Below are 16,515 nucleotides of genomic sequence, written 5' to 3'. Positions count from 1 at the left end.
TGAAAAAAATAGTAGGGGATAATGAACTTTCAATTTGGATAGGAAGTGTAAATGTTAAGAAACAATTCAAGGACAGACATCTCATGAATGCACCACCATTTCCCTCTATTACCACCCCTAAACACAACCCATGATATGTACGTTCACAATGCAGTAACTCTGAACACGTGCATGGTGTCCATTCTTGATTTTGATGTTTCTTTAAGGACAAGAAATCACTTAGAACATCAATTTTGACACTCATCTTCCATCACACATTTGTTAGTGTTTGTTTCTAGTCGTTTGTTTTATAACGAAAATCGTATAAATGCAAATTACATGCCATGCACCAATCATCCTTCAAAAGCGACTACATTCCAAATAAGTATGGTTGTAAGGAAGTTCAAATGGTGATGCACTCTCAAAACATTCAATAATATCATATCCACATTGATTGACTCTTTTTAAATAAAACAAACTGAAGATCCCCTATTTTTATTTAAGAGTATATTTTGTGCTTTTTATGTGCGTGAATATGTCTCATCTACAGATTAACCTCTAATGAGTCTTTCTAAGATGTGTAAGATGTGATAAGATATGTTAAAGAGTATGATACCATGATACTCATAGAAAAACGTCATATTAAATATCACAAAATATACAGGCAACATGATCACCTGGAGATATTCATGACTGGATATTATTTGTAAATAGTTATCATATGCTATGTATTTTCCCAGCTTAATTCCCCTAAAGGATTATCATATCTTAGCACATATCTCTATCCCCCAACCAGATGCTAACCATCATCAGAGGCATCCTTCCTTGTTTTGCTTTTGAGACAATCCCTCCTACCCGTTTCTTTTTATAGTGATAGTGAGACTCCATGGTAGCTACAACCTTAATAGTTTCAAAATAAAACTTATTATTTTTTACGACGCCTATCATTTAATCCAATTTAAAAATGGACATTTAAAAAAGTGCCCATTATAATACAATATCATCGCACACTAATGTGCATAAAGCCATAGTCTGTTCCAAACAAGTCGCTCCTCAGTAGAGTCCTTTTTTTATATTTCCTATCTCCCAACGACTGGAACTGTAGTTGGACTGAATTTATTTAACAGATATTTCACACTTTCGCATATGAACTACATAAATTGTAGAGATAAACGTGAAAAAAATATACAGCTTTTCTTTACTTCCGAAAGTACTTTAGCTCCAGTTAATGGTACAGCCCAATGCAGCACTTCATACATGCTTAATGTTGCATTGTCATATCTGGTGTAACAACAAGCAAGAAGTAAGTGCCAGACAAAGAAACATTAACTATAAAAGCCAAGGACTGAACAAATAACCTTTCAACCTCCAGACACCCAGACAGTTGTGGTTATTTGGTAATAATGGTATATAGTTAAACCTGGATATGCCATCACCATCCCTCCAGAGAAATTTTGGCGGTAAGTCCCGCATGGACATGTATGGACATAAGGCAGTAAAAAAATATTAAATGTTTCTTGGACATAAAAGCGACGAGGACGGTAGGACTTTGTTTCTGATATTTGACAGAAAAAAAAGGAAAGAGGGAGGGACATTCTTATTATCTCAGAAATACAGCTTGGGAAGTATAACACTCATTCTTACAGTGGACAAATGGAGGACTGATGCAGCAAAGTCAAACTTATTTTTTAAAAGACAATAAAAACTTGTTTCGCGAACAAATGAAAGTGACGAGCTGATGCCTGAGAAACATTTCACTTTTTCATTTAGCCTAATCATGCAGGAGTAGATTAGGCATCTAATTGCTGTCTACAGTCAAACTGCAAGTCAACTTGGAAATCACCTTTGAAGTGAAAGGATTATTCTATCCCCAAATCAAAGACATTAACTCTTGCATTACACCAACATGCAATGGATTGCATGGAGTGCCCATAAGAGATGGTGAGTGATTGTGTATGGTCTTATGCCAGCTGTTACAGCATTTCAGGAACACTCAGTAAGGAACACAAGAAATGAGTTTCACCATGTTCACACATCTTGACCAAATGGAAACCCCAACCCTTTACTTTGGTGTGATGAGTAAACACTTTGACCATCAAGCTCACCCAACCACCTCTCACCCAAGCCTTAAGATCAAAAAGGAATTCTGACTGTAACTTTAATAATCAGAAAGGCGAGCGAGTTTAGTTTTTAGCACAGTCATAATTAGTGTACATATATTTTCTCAACACAAACAGACCTGTGTCATACCATCAATTTTGCATGTTTCTTGGCATAGCCTTATGCATACAATGAAATAAACAAGAATATTGGCAAGTTAGCAGTACAAATTTTGAACAGGGATTTTGTCCCAGAATCAAGAAATCACAATATTTTTACTTTCTGCAGAAGCTTGGTCCAAAAGTGGTGCACCAAATTTTGTCACATTAATGGTGTAACGAGATCAACACACCCAAGTTCTTTTCAGCACAAATTCAAGGGAGTAGTGCAATTTACCAGATGCACTTTTTCTGACTTTTTTCGGATGGATATAATCGCATCTAATGTAAGCCAACCCTATCCTTTACTCACTAACCCTAGGGACCTAGTTGAAGGGGGGTGCCCAAGGGCTAAGGACCTGGAAGGGGGGTGCCCAAGGGCTAAGGATACAGCAGCACGGTACAGAGCGCTCTCGCTATAGCACGCTCATTAGTCCCCTGGTTGCGCACCCGGTAACCTGCACTCTAGCCAGAATGGGAGTAGTGCACTTTACCGTGTGCACTTTCTCCGATTTTTTCGCTGTGCTGGCGGGGCTCGAACGCTCTCAGCAGGAGTTTTGGGATTCCAGATGGGTGCTAATTAGTCTACTTAGCGGACATGCTACCTCGAATCCACTAGTGCGATCACAGTTAGTTAGTGCTCGTTTAACAGGTCATTACCACACTAGCTCTGCGCAGTGAATGAAACCAACTATTATGGTTTGTTTTCATCTACTGCGCATGCGCAGAGCTTGGCCCCGCCTACCCATGCATCAAAGCAAGAAGCCACACCTAGCCATTGTTTTCAAGATGTTGTGCAGCCAATCCAGCGAAGCGATGATATATGATGACGTTTATCGCTCAACTTTCGATTCATTGGCTCTTGTTGACTACCCGTGAGGCCATAGGTGACTTCGCAAGAGCCTGTCCCCATTGTGGTAGCAGCGAGTTAACTAAGAAAAAAGATAGCAGCTACAGTTGAGACGGACTAGTGTGGAGGTGTGGAGGTGCCGAGTCAAGACATGCGGGCGAAAAGTTTCTATCCAGGAGGGGAGCTGGTTCAGCGGTTCCCACCACACTCTTGCTCAAGTTATGAAGCATTTTACTAGTGGGTGTACAAGACTCCCTCCAATGTCATCCAGCGGGAACTCAGGATTAGTTCCAAGCACACACTTGTGGACTGGAACATGTTTTGCAGAGAGATCTGCATGACAGTCATCGAGGCAATTAGTTCCCAGATCAGCGGCCCTGGAACCACGGTGATCGACGAATCCAAGTTTGGCAAGCGAAAATACAACCGTGGGAAAAAGGTCGAAGGTGTGTGGGTGATTCTATCTATTGTAAAATCGTTGTCATTGAATTTCTCTAACAATTATGGTCATGGATGCCTTGAAACGTATCATTTAGAACTAGAGGGTATTACATGCCGGTATTCTTTGAAAAGCAAGGTGAACACGGTACTGTACAACGGACGACATAACTGTTACGGGACCACACCAACAGAAAACTCATGTAAATTCCAAAGAGTCTTAATATCATAAACATACGCGCAACAGAAGATGTGGCAGTTCTGGCCGCTGGCAATATTCTGGACAACATTTTGGTAATGGTACGTGCGTGACCTCCAACAGTCTGTCCTTCTGTCAATGGCTGATGGCAGAACCGCACAAAAGAATTTCAATACGGGATTAAAGCTTAACAAAATAAATAAGACGTAACAATCACAAACGGTGAAAAAGTGTAATATAACGTACTGCTTTGTTTCTCACACTTAATTTACTTACATTTTTGGTGAGATTTTACTGCATTTAGACTAGTTTTCCCATCCTAAAACCCTTGCGTTCACCGCTGATTAATATGAGAAGACGGAACCCAGCCCGCAAAAAAGTTACTGCGGGATCGTGCTGTTACAAGCGCCCCATGAAAATAACAAAATAACGAGAGTACGGACAATTTAAATGATACGAAGATGGATCGCTTAGAATGGAGTGACGGATCTCTAATTGGCGGCGAGACGTTAGTAGAGCAACAAACAGGCGTTTGTCTTTATGACGGACATGACAAGGTAAGGCTTTCGATTTACATAGAGATTTTATGTTGCTTCAATCTTGTAGAATGAATAGTTGGCTGCTAAGACCATGTGATGTCGATGAGACAAGAAGAAGTTACAAAATGTACGTTGAACAGTGTGTGTAGTGGCCGGTTGTTATGACCTTTCCGGAGCTAACTGTGACGACGATACGTTAACCCTGAGGGTGACTCCATAATGCGATGTAAACAAGATCCAAGAGTTGTCCGTCTTAACATTGGCCTGGCACTCGTGTTGTGCAATGTCCAATTTCTTTGAGTTTGAGCTTTTATTTTCTTGCACAATCTTGTGTCAACGTGGTAACTTGGTAGGTCCACATGGGTCTCTTTTTCATTTACCTGAAAATATAGGTGCGAACGTTTCTCCTACTTATATAAAATGCATACAAGGTGTGATAACGGGGTTAGCAGTGTGTTATCAATAAGTGGGAAGAGAGTGATAACTGGAAATATTGACGAAGAACGTCCAACGGACTTGTTGTGTGAAGAAACGATGACTTCTGAAACTGACAGTGACTGTGTGGATATGGTGGAGCTGGATGGATATGACCTGATTGAGCAAATAACTGCGGCTATTGTGAAGATGGATGAGGTGAGATTTCACCGTTTGCTGGAACAAATCTCTATGTGTAAGACCAACAAGAAATATTTCAAGCAAGAAAGTGGTTCTTTGATGGCTACAGCTGTTATGTGTGACTCACAGAAAGCAGTTCGACATTTAATCAAAGCAGGTGCTCAAAGATCTAACTTGAATGCCTATGGAGATACCCACATCCTGATGGCAATTCGACACAATAAGATGTCTGTTTTGAAGACTTTGACAGAGTTAAAGCAAGACATCAATTCGAAGAACAAACTTGGCCATTTCCCCTTGTTTTTGGCAGCAGAAATGAACCGTGCAGATGTTGTGAAGTTATTGATTAAAGCAGGGGCAAATGTCAACATGAAAATGGGAAGGGTGAAGATGACTGGTCAAGACTATATGCCAGAAAACAGAGTTTCAGCACCAGGGGACTCAGTTGCTCACATAATTGTTCACAAAATTGTGTATGGAAGATCAGAAGAAGACACTGATTTATACGAGACATATCGTGAGATGCTATTTGCCATTCTTGATGAAAGAAGCTTTGACTTTGGAAAGTATTGTAACTCAATACTCAATGAAATGATTCTGAAGATGGTAGATGATGAAGATGTTTATAAAAGATTATTACGACATGATTGCCAAATCAATGTAGCTCGTCCTTACCATTTTCTGTGTACCCTGGGCTCAAAATCCTGTGTCATTCTGCTTGAACACTTGAAGAAACAACAACCAAATGTTGACATTCTATCTGAATGTTCATTTACTGCTCTGGCTGTTGCCTGTGAACTGTTGAATGTTGATGCAGTTGAATGGCTGTTGCTAAATGGTGCCGATCCAAACTTTTGCACATTAAAAACACCACACAGATTTAAACGCATCCATTCGTTTGAGTGGTCACTTATGAGTGAAAGTGAATATGGAACATCCTTAACCCCACTGCACTTTGCCGTATCACGGTTTTCAGAGGACATGACAGATGAGCGATGCAAGATTATAAGGTTGTTGATAAGACATGGTGGTGATGTGAATGCAAGATCTTCTAAGAATTATACAGTTTTGAACACTGCTCTGAAGGCTATGACTAGAAGAATTCCTTTCACAGCAAAAGTTGTTATGTCAGAAGAAGCTGTTTCAGTGATACATCTGCTTTTACAAGCTGGAGTCAATCCAGATTCCTGTCTTGTAAATCAGACAGGGAATGTTACATTAACTTTGGAGTCCTGTACAGGCAGGGTTTGTAAAGGCGTTATTCTCATGATGATTGAGATGTCCTTCTATCTTGCGCAGGAAACAGCATTGCCAATCTCTGAAATAGTGCATCATTTTTGTCGTCTTGGAGGTATGGTTTCAGATGAGATGATTGACCGTTGTTTCTGTCATCCACGTACGTTGCTGTCACATTGCCGTAAGGTGGTACTGGACAGATGTAAGGCCTGTGATTTGCTGGAGGTTAAGAAGCACTTTACTATGTTACCTGTCGTAGTACAGGAATATTTGTCTTTGAAAGATTTACTGGATTTCACAAAATGAAATGGATTAAGTGTCTCATGATGGCATTACCCTTTCTGTCATCACTTCAACCATCTCATTCTTTTCCCACAGAGGTTACTTGTCATATCTTCCTACAAACCTCTGTTCTAATACAACCATACTTGCTGGTTCTCATAAAATCACTTAGCAGCAAATAATCGCAACTTGAATTATCTCCCTTATTTCTATCCAATCAAAACGCATGACACACCAGCTTACATCCAGCTTGACTAACCTAATCAAGTTGGCGACTTGTGTTAATGTGACACACAAGTTTAATGGTTAACTTGTCTGTTGTCAATGAGGGCGATAGAGACGCCATTGAACCGCCATTTCATGGATGTGCTCTGTCGAGGAGAAAAATTTGGGAAAGAGGTTCTAGTTTTTGCTGATGCATACGGAAATTACCAAGGCCTTACGAATGATTACTTTTGAAAGAACATCTGAGCTTCCACAACTAAATCAGATGGCAACCAATCACAAATCTTGAAAACTTGCGCCATGAAAGAGCCGTATTAGAACAGAGGTTCGTAGGAAGATATGACAAGTAACCTCTGTGGGAAAGGATGCAACCATCTGTGTTTTTTAATGGCAGCCTGGCAATGTGCCGTGTTTCAAATACAGAGACTGTTGTAAATTGAACCTACCAGACCAACTAGAACTTGTGACTAAAGTCACAGGCCATTGATGCTGCATTCCGATGATGGAAAATAGATTCTCAAGAATATAGCAGGTTCCATCACTCACAAATGGAGAGAACTGATGTGGCAAAACAATTCACTGCATCCCGAGGGATTCACAATATTATTCATTGTATGGACAACACATATATGAACTTTACAAAGTGTTTGGTTGTTTCTTTCAGAGCTGTTACAATGGTTACATGCATCACTTCATCCTTTAGTCAACATGATCTGTGATTCATTTCAGGCTGTATGGAATGATCAAAACATACAGTTCTCTACACCATTACTTCACAGGACCCTCTCACTGCACGGAAGGACCCCTGCTATACTAGTATATGACACAAAGTGAAGTTCTGTAGATGCTCAATCTGGACAAACCAGAGTTGACAGTATGGAGCAAGGTTACATTGGCCAGCAAAACTAGGGGTCCAGAGAAGTGATGAATTTGTGTACTGTGCTGAACCATATGATTTAGTAATCATTTAGTTCCAGGAACCATATGATGCTTATCAAGGAAACTGTACATTTTTTTGCCTTTTCATGATTCAGTATATATTTTTCTGCATCCATTCTGAAGATTGATTAGTACTGGAATCACATTTCTGCACCTCATTAAACACTGAGATTCAGGTGAACATTCTAGTGATACACTGACAACCTATTTACGCTTTAATTCATTTTGACATTCCATTAAAAAGGTAGGGAATATCTGATTTGCAGTATAGGTAAAATGCAAATGATGAAGCCAAGGAGGAAGCAGGTGATGAAGAGAAATTAAGGGAAAATGTGACAGTTTATTCCATTCCGTTGAAAATGTTTCCCCTGTCAGGATATTATACTTTTTCTAATGTGCATTGGCATTGGCTAGTGGCATGCTCGCAAAGTAGAATTTCCATTACTTTATTTATCTTTTAGTGACCAGTCATGCTTACACACTGATGAAGTAGGATGTTCATAATGGGACCCAGTTAAATGGTGAATCATGATATATGTTGCAGCGTCTCTAGTTTGTTACCAATGTAACCAGGTATCTTTACATTGTATTTGAAGAAGGTTCATTAAGTATGCTAAGTTTGAAAGATCTGTATTTTTATGAAGCTTGAAAGATCTGTATTTTTATGAAGCTCAAAAGATTTGTATTTTTATGATGCTCATCTTTTTTTGTTCATCTTGTTTTTATTAAATCTTTTGTAAATATATTTGAAGTGTCTGAGTTTGATTTTTGAATATTAGTATTATTATTTCACAGCGCATCACTTTTAAACTCTGCATTTTTGCGTTCAGACGTCTCTCTGGAAATGCATGTGTCCTCAATATCTGTCTGACCTCTTTCTCTATGCAAACCAACAAGATCCCTCTGCTCCAAGAAACAATCTTCTGCACACTTATATTTAGTCAAAGCATGTTCTCTTGTGCTGCAGCCTCAGAGTGAAATCATCTCCCACAACATTTGAGAGAAATAACAGAACTTTCAACCTTTCGAGTATCGCTACAGACCTACCTTTTCCAAAAGGCCTTTTGGTCTGAAATCAGCTCTTTGAGTATGCATTATGCATGGAAATATGCACTTTATAAATGAACTATCATTATTATAGTGTTCTTACTCTTATGTGTCTTACTGCTTGTAAGTCCCCAAAAACTGCAAAGGAAAAGAAGTTTGGGTATGGTTCTAGTTGTTGTTCTGTTTGGAGTTTAGGGAATAGCACAAAACCAATACCAGTAATAGTGAAACACCATGGTTGGAGTTAGGGAATAGCACAAAAACAGTACCAATTATGGGTGTTCCCATATATGCAGACTGGGGTCATTTGTCATGCTCATCTGATACTTGTCAAGCTGTACCTTGCTTGTTGTCTGTGTAATTTCATAATAGGCTGTAGCTAACATTCTTATGGATGGTCACATGTAATTTCATTTTAAATGTAAGTGTCATAGTGGATGACATGTAACATTCTTGATCACAAGAGTACATGAAGATAAAACAAGACTTTAGATCAGTGATGGATCTAGTCTACAATCTTGCGACTTTGGAGCTTAGAAATCTAAAATGTTCCATATATTTCAGTCCCATGGACCTTGTTTGTTCCTTGTAAATCCCTGCATATATTGTGATTGTTCATCATATTCATATTCAGCATGTTCAGTGTGAAGGTGTTCCTGTGAGCGAGTGAGTAACATCAACATTTTATCCGCTATTCTCAACTGTGTTTCTGTGACACTTTCCCTCACTGACAAAGGCCTTCACAATGCCGATTATATATCACCTAGACCTGGTAAATCATGTGACATTACGTTGTTCAAAAAGTTCCTGTTTCGACAGCTCAGTGTGTTTGACATCCTGATGTGTTGACACAAGGGTCAGATTTCACTGATTATCTAGTTCTTGATCCGTCAATATCATATAACCATTTATTTTTATAAAAAATAGTTTTGTTGCATTGTTTAAATTTCAAAGTGCACAGCTGGTAACACCAAACTGATGCAGGTTTCAGAAGTTTGGTGTGACCCACGATCACTGTTACGACCGATATTGACCGACAAAGAAACTAAATCAGGTCAAACCGGCATTGAACCCCAAAATAAGTTTCTGTAATGCCCAAAGGACACAACTCAACAAGTTGGTGATGCACACATGATCCCACTGTGGAATAGAATGAAATCATGAGGTGAATCCATCATCAGCTCTAATGTTCAATTCACCCAAACAGGGCCTCTGCACTGGCATAATGTTTATAAGTGTAATGACTCTAGAGTTACTTCCCTTTGTCAGATTGTGCAATAGTGGGACACTTGTAAACATATACTCACTTTTATAATTATTGGGTCCCTTCAGTTATGATTTTAAGTTCTTTCACTTGGTAACATGAAACAGGCATCAAGCAGTTAGCTCATTATTACCAGGAAATAGCTTTTCATATCAGCAAGAACTGAGATGGCAGACACTTTGAGAGAGGACTATTAGGAGGAAGACAACTGGCTTGACAATTTCTTTGATGAAAGCCAGTTCTTACCAGATGATGATTGCATGATTTTGTCTGCTGATGAGGAAGTGTCAGGGATGAGAAAAATATTGTGAAGAACTACATGCCTAGTAAGGAGAAAAAGCTTCAATGCTTAAAAACATCTGTCTGTACAAAAGCAGAATCTGTTTTCCTGTAGCTCTTGGAGATGATTCTTGAATTAGAGAAGGAATGTTTCAGTGACGAAAGTGCTTCAGTGGTGGCCATTGCCATAATGTATGACACAAAGAAAATCCTAACATACTTAATGTCTGCAGGAGCTCAGTGGGGGTAATTTAAATGTTGAAGGGGATTCTGATGTTAATTTGGCCATTAAGTTTGAAAGGATTGACCTTTTGAAGATGCTGATTGAAGATGGAGGCTTTTTGAAGGCTCCAAATAAACTTGGTCATTTTCCATTGTTTTTAGCAGGAGTGATGGATATTCCTGAAGTTGTGCAGATTTTGTTTGAGGCAGGAGCTTATGTAAATCAAGTATTGAAACATGTGGAATTGATCTATAACTTCAATGTTTTTCAGCAGAAATTTTCTATAGGAGATACTGTTGCCCACTTACTTTTGAGGAGAGCAAATCGGACACTCCAGTCTGCTTGTCAGACTTCCTTTGATGTGCTTGAAATAATTGTTAATGACAAGTGAACTTGTTTGCAATGGCCTTGGTCATTCCTTGTTGGACGAACTGATTTTAAATCATCTGACAAACACAAATTTATTGGACAAGTTTTTGAATGGCGACTTTGCAGTCAATTTGGCTAATCCTTACCATTATGCCTGTCTCATGGAATCACAGGAAATGAGAGTTTTTTAGTTTCTATATAACTCTAACTTTGAGGTTGACATGACTTGTGAAGAAACCCCTATCACCATGATCACTGCTTTAATGCTGACTTGTGCCTTGGTCATATTTGACCTTACTCAGTGGTTGGTTCAACATGGGGCAAATCTGAGAATGACAGCTTTGCTGAAGGTCTTGCCTAAATGGACTGGAAGTGCATTTCAAGTCTTTCAAGAACTTTTACAACTGAAGATTGACAACATATCCATTATACATGCAGTACTATGTGGTATTTCAAGGTACTGAATTCAGACTGAGGACTTTGTCTATTGTCACCTGAGGGCAACTCTAAATGTCCTGGTTATACTATCCTTGAGCTCCTGGTGAAATCGGGAGCTTAAGGGAATGCATGAACTGTGTATGGTAGTTGGTACATCAGCATTGTCCTTTCTCTTCTTACAACTTATCCAAGCAAGAAGATCAGATGTCCATGATTATGGCAAGACACAATAGATGTTACCAGCTATCAGCATATGGTGGTGCTGTTCCTTCAAGGCAGAGCAACGGTTGATGACTGTGTACAGGTGGGCAGACTATGGAATGGCTCTTCTTTTCAAACACCTCATGGTTCCTCTGAGACGAGAGCGACATCTTCGTTGAAGGTCTTTCTATTTTTCTTTGAAGACAACTTCCCCTGTTGGTCCGTCCTCGTAGTCTTATGGTGCTCAGTTGTAATGTTATACTAGACAAAAATCTAGGACGACATTTAGCTGATGTGGGAAAATGTCTTCATATGTTGCCAGTGAAGCTTCAAGACTATGTATGCTTGAAATGTTTAATGGAGTTACATTGCATAGAAAGTTGATGAACAATTATGAAATGCAGAGTCAGAATTATGATACTAATGGACATTGTGTACAATGTTGGGTTAGATGTGTATAAGTACAAGTTCTGTGGTAAATACTGTACAATGTGTGTAATCAATGCTATTCAACAAGGTGTCTCATAAAATTATACAAGGTATGTGATAAATATTGTGAAAGATGTATGGTAAGTACTGTGTGATGTGTGTGATAAACACTTTACAAGGTGTGTGGTAAATACTGTGCAGGTTGTGTGATAAATACTGTCCATACTGTGATAAATATTGTACAAGATGTGTGGTTATTACTGCACTAGTTGTAAGGTAAATACTTTACAACTTCAAGATGTGTGATAAATATTGTTCAAACTGTGTGATGAAATCTGTACAAGGCATATGGTAAATGATGTCCCAGGTGTGTGGTAAATAGCAGTAGCTGCTGCACAAGGTGTGATAAATTAGGTACATCAGTCATTAAATATTTATATATATTCTGATGAAGACGTACACTTTATGTATATTTTGATACATGCATCATACATTACCTTTTTTTGTTGTATGATAATCCTGTTAAATAACTGTCAATTTTTGTTGATTGCTGAAATTTGAAATGAATAAAAACTGTTTTCATAACTGTCGTTTGTTTTTATGTTGATAAGTTTTGTTTTTTCAAATGCATTGTTATTTGATTTATGGTGGGATTTCACCAACTGTTGGATGCATGACACCAACTGTTCCACGGAAAGACCACACATAAAAAGTACTTGTGTTTTTAACGTTTAAAGTCAAAACTATATTCATGGTTATTGATTTGTTGAATGTACCTTCACTGCTTTCACCTTTCATCACTGTTCAACGTGGAATGAAACTCCACTCACTCACTCAACCACTCACTCACTCAATCACTCAATCAATCACTCAACCACCCATCCACCGAGTGAAACGAAATTGTAGATGGACAGTAATGTTTGGTGCTATGATTATAAGAAGTCTTTATCAGTTTTTATGGATAGATCTTATCATCTGTAATCATTAAGACCAATATATTACTTCAAATATAGTAGCAGTTTTAAATAAATGACTGTAAATAAATAAATTCTGTTATGATATGGATGGGGCTAGAATTTGAGGGCAGGTGGTGGTGTTGCAGATTGTAAGAATGCTATGTTGATGGAGAGATTTTAGGTCAGAAAAATAAAATATCGTTAAATTTGTTATTAATCCCACAGACCCACCCATAATCTTTAATGATCAGACTGCTGATAGAAATATGAAATATTAGTATAAATGTACATTATAAAGCGCAAATGGGTTGCTTATTTCTGGCAGTGGGTTTGTTGAAACTATTGTGTTCAAGTGTCGACACATCTACTGAAATTGTAGCTGTTCATTGTATATGGATGGCACCTGTACTTTGATGATATTTGCAACCTACACGACATGTATATGCCAATGAAAATATCCTGACAAAACATTTCCCTCCTGAACAGGGCCTCTTTTAGAAGTATTTAGAGTTACTTCCCTTGACATGCCCTACTTTCATGATCAATGATTGTGGAACAGGGAAAAGTTGCCCTCTCAAATGGTGGCTGACATGGTGATATAACAGATTATTTCATGAGTTTGATCTGACAGTACTTTTGGACAAACATGGCAGATAATATTTTCCAGTATTACATGTATGAAGAAGCCATTTGTGAGGACACACTTCCTGGATCCATTCATGCTGCTCTTGACACTGATAATCCAAAGTTGTTGGACATTTTTATTGACACAACAGATGAAGATATACCAGAACAGTTGCACTTGGTGTTATTAGAAGCCTGTACAAAAGGTGCAGCAAAAATTCTCCAGTTTATTCTGAAGGAAATTGGAATAAATCAGATAAAAGATCTGAAAAACAACAGAAGCTGCTTGCTTGGAGCAGCAATTATTAATGGACATGGTGAAATAGTGAAGATCCTATTAGATACTGGTATTGATAGGACAGGCCTGACCAGTCATGGTGATACTGATGTTATCCTAGCAATTCGCTACAAGAAACCAGAAATATTGAAAATACTTCTGGAGGCAGGTGTACAAAATGTCAATACATCCAACAGTTATGGTGTGTTTCCATTGTACATGGCAATCAAACAAAAACAGGTTGGCTGTTTCAAACAGTTAATAGCTGCAGGAGCCGATGTGAATCAGAAGATTAAAAGTGAAAGTGTTAATCAGGATAATCCACAGCTGTCTGATAACGATGTTCAGACAAAGGCAACAGTTGGAGACAGTATGCTTCATATTCTGCTGCGCAAACTTGGATTGAGAGTGTTTTATGAAAAAGTCTCAGAATATTTCATCTTTGATAATATGTTTGAGATATTTTTAAACCTTGATGTTGATTTATCAGTGATCAATAGTAATGGACATTCTCTTGTTGATGAGGCTGTGGTCAGTTTGTGTGATGCAAAGTTTATGAGAAGACTTGTTGAAAAGGGATGTCAGTTACGTTTGTCCAATCCGTATCATTATGCCTGTTTTGATGATTCTGTGGAAAGGTTAGAAGTGATTCAGAAGCTTGGATTTGATGTAAATACTTTCACCCCAGAGACTCCATTTTCACCCCTTTTCATAGCATGTTGGGGTCAGAATATGAAAATCGTAAAGTGGTTGTTGGAAAATGGTGCCAAACCTACTGTGTATGTTGACTCAAATATGTTGTGTGCATGGATAGCAAAAGTGAACAACTGTGTTGATGCTTTCTTTGAAGACCAAGATGGTTTTATCACAAAAGTGTCAAAAATGACACCATTACATTTCATGCTGATGGGATCTCTTAGTGTGTTTATGTCTGCACAGCCTGCGGTGGAGATGTTGTGTGAACATGGTGCTGATGTGAACTCACAGACACTGACTGGAGAAACACCACTGTTATATTTCACACGAGATCTCCTTGGGGAAAACAACTTTCCTATTATTCCAACTTCCTTTGAAGCTTTGGGTCCTGAGGAATCGTTGTTTGTGTCATTAATTCAGGCTGGCGCTAATCCAGATATTGGCTCAGGTCGTGAAGTTTATCCACTTACATACTGCATCCCTGAGAAGCTGAGCAGAATTGCCCTCATGTTCCTGGAAGTTTCAGTCAACCTTTCTCACTATGTAGCAACTGATGACACTCAGGTGAAAGCCTTTTGTTTATCAGACCTATCTTTCCTTCCACTGAACAAAGACTCCTTGCAGACTCTTGTTCAGAATCCACGTAAACTGAGGGTGCTTTGTCGAAAAGTCATACTTCAAGCAAGCAGTGGACGTCTTATAAAGGGTGAGACCAGCTTGCTGGAACTGCCTCAGAAGGTTCGAAATTATGTGATGCTGAAATACTTGCGGGAACCAGATTGGTATGATAACCCATACACACTAATGTGATGAAACTATTGCAGATTTGTACCATGGTACCGAGAGCTCAGCTAACAAACATTTGGAAGTCATTAAAGACATAAATGCTTCATCATTATGTTTGTATCTTAGTACTTTGACAATGCAGTTATAATTTCACTAGGTTTTGTTGTTGTGTTAAAGAGTCCATGTTTGCAGTTCTACCAGCCTCTGTTGATGGAGATAATGGTGAAGCTACATTGGCATGACAATGAACAACAATTGAGGACCTTGAACAAGGAGGGATTAATTTTTTGTGTGAAAAGCGTTCAGTTCTTATTTATGGTTTGTATTGAGAAAGTAATGGCAGGTTTACTTTAGAGATTGTTAATATAAATATATAACTATAGTCTGTTGGCAGTGAAAACATAACAATGAATTTCACTCTTGATAAAAATAAGTAAGTTGAATACAGTGAAATTAAGAATGCAGATCCTCATAATTTTACCTTCCCAATTGAACATTTAAGTCACAGAATATTACTCAATGTAAGTAAGAGTTGTTAAGCAATGATCACAGTCTAAGTAAACTTAGTCTCAGTATTATTTGTTACACTCCAACACTGAGTCTAACAAACCCTAGTAGGAGGTCGTATCAGGTATCCTTTTAGATTGACAGACCACAGCCGATCAAATAGCGAAAGTTGGCAATCGCACATACCGATTTAAATGGCTACTACAGGTTTGTGTTACAAACATTAGATGAAACACAGAGAGCAAGTAGGGTTGATTTAAAAATTAAACGAGACTTACCTGTAAGGTGAAGTTTGATTTAAATTCCACTGACCTATGAAGTACTAAGGGATCACATGAGATGCGTGCAATGCTCAGACGAATCAGTTTTTAACGTGAAAATATGGTACTGAATTATTCTGGGGTGTGGAGAAAAGGGTGACCCCTCAGTACTTCATAGGCCAGTGGAATTTAAATCAAACTTCACCTTACAGGTAAGTCTCGTTAATTTTTAAATTCCAGCTCCCTATTCCGTACTTCCGAAATCACATGAGATCTTTAGAGTCAGGACCATATCTTTAACCCAGCGGCCCACAAATAAAAACAATTTCCAACGGATATAGTTTATATGCAAATTTATTAAAACACATGTGTCTACTAAATATGCTAAAACATCAGCACAAATCGCAAACAACTTCGCATGCTCAGTTACTAGTTACAGAGTCCGTAATGAGTGTTTTGACAATCCCGAGTAAGGTTCATTGCTTGTCACTAGTTAAATCTAGTCATTGCACTGTTAATTGCAAAACCAAGATAAATTATCTCCCTTGTAGGACTTAACACTGACTTTGACGGGTGCACAGTAAATCCCAGGTTGTCAA

The 16,515-nt window shown here is 38.4% G+C and overlaps 2 protein-coding genes across 2 annotated transcripts in view; one reads left to right on the top strand and one right to left on the bottom strand.

Moving 5' to 3' along the window:
* The window catches only part of LOC137273959 (uncharacterized), a 230,421-nt gene that overhangs the window by 2,490 nt on the left and 211,416 nt on the right, over window positions 1-16,515 (bottom strand). The window contains exon 2 of the mRNA XM_067806886.1: window positions 3,764-3,843. Within this exon, the coding sequence (XP_067662987.1) occupies window positions 3,764-3,815 (52 nt within the window). The 5' untranslated portion in view covers window positions 3,816-3,843. The remainder of the gene's footprint in view (window positions 1-3,763; window positions 3,844-16,515) is intronic.
* The window catches only part of LOC137273954 (vacuolar protein-sorting-associated protein 36-like), a 30,464-nt gene continuing 18,033 nt past the window's right edge, over window positions 4,085-16,515 (top strand). Inside the window, exon 1 of the mRNA XM_067806880.1 lies at window positions 4,085-4,281. Coding sequence (XP_067662981.1) covers window positions 4,186-4,281 — 96 coding nt within the window. The 5' untranslated portion in view covers window positions 4,085-4,185. The remainder of the gene's footprint in view (window positions 4,282-16,515) is intronic.

The sequence above is a fragment of the Haliotis asinina genome, chromosome 2, assembly GCF_037392515.1.
Source record: "Haliotis asinina isolate JCU_RB_2024 chromosome 2, JCU_Hal_asi_v2, whole genome shotgun sequence".
Taxonomy (NCBI): Eukaryota; Metazoa; Mollusca; class Gastropoda; order Lepetellida; family Haliotidae; genus Haliotis; species Haliotis asinina.
Note: the sequence above shows the minus strand (reverse complement) of the source record. Positions and strands in the feature narration are given on the sequence as shown.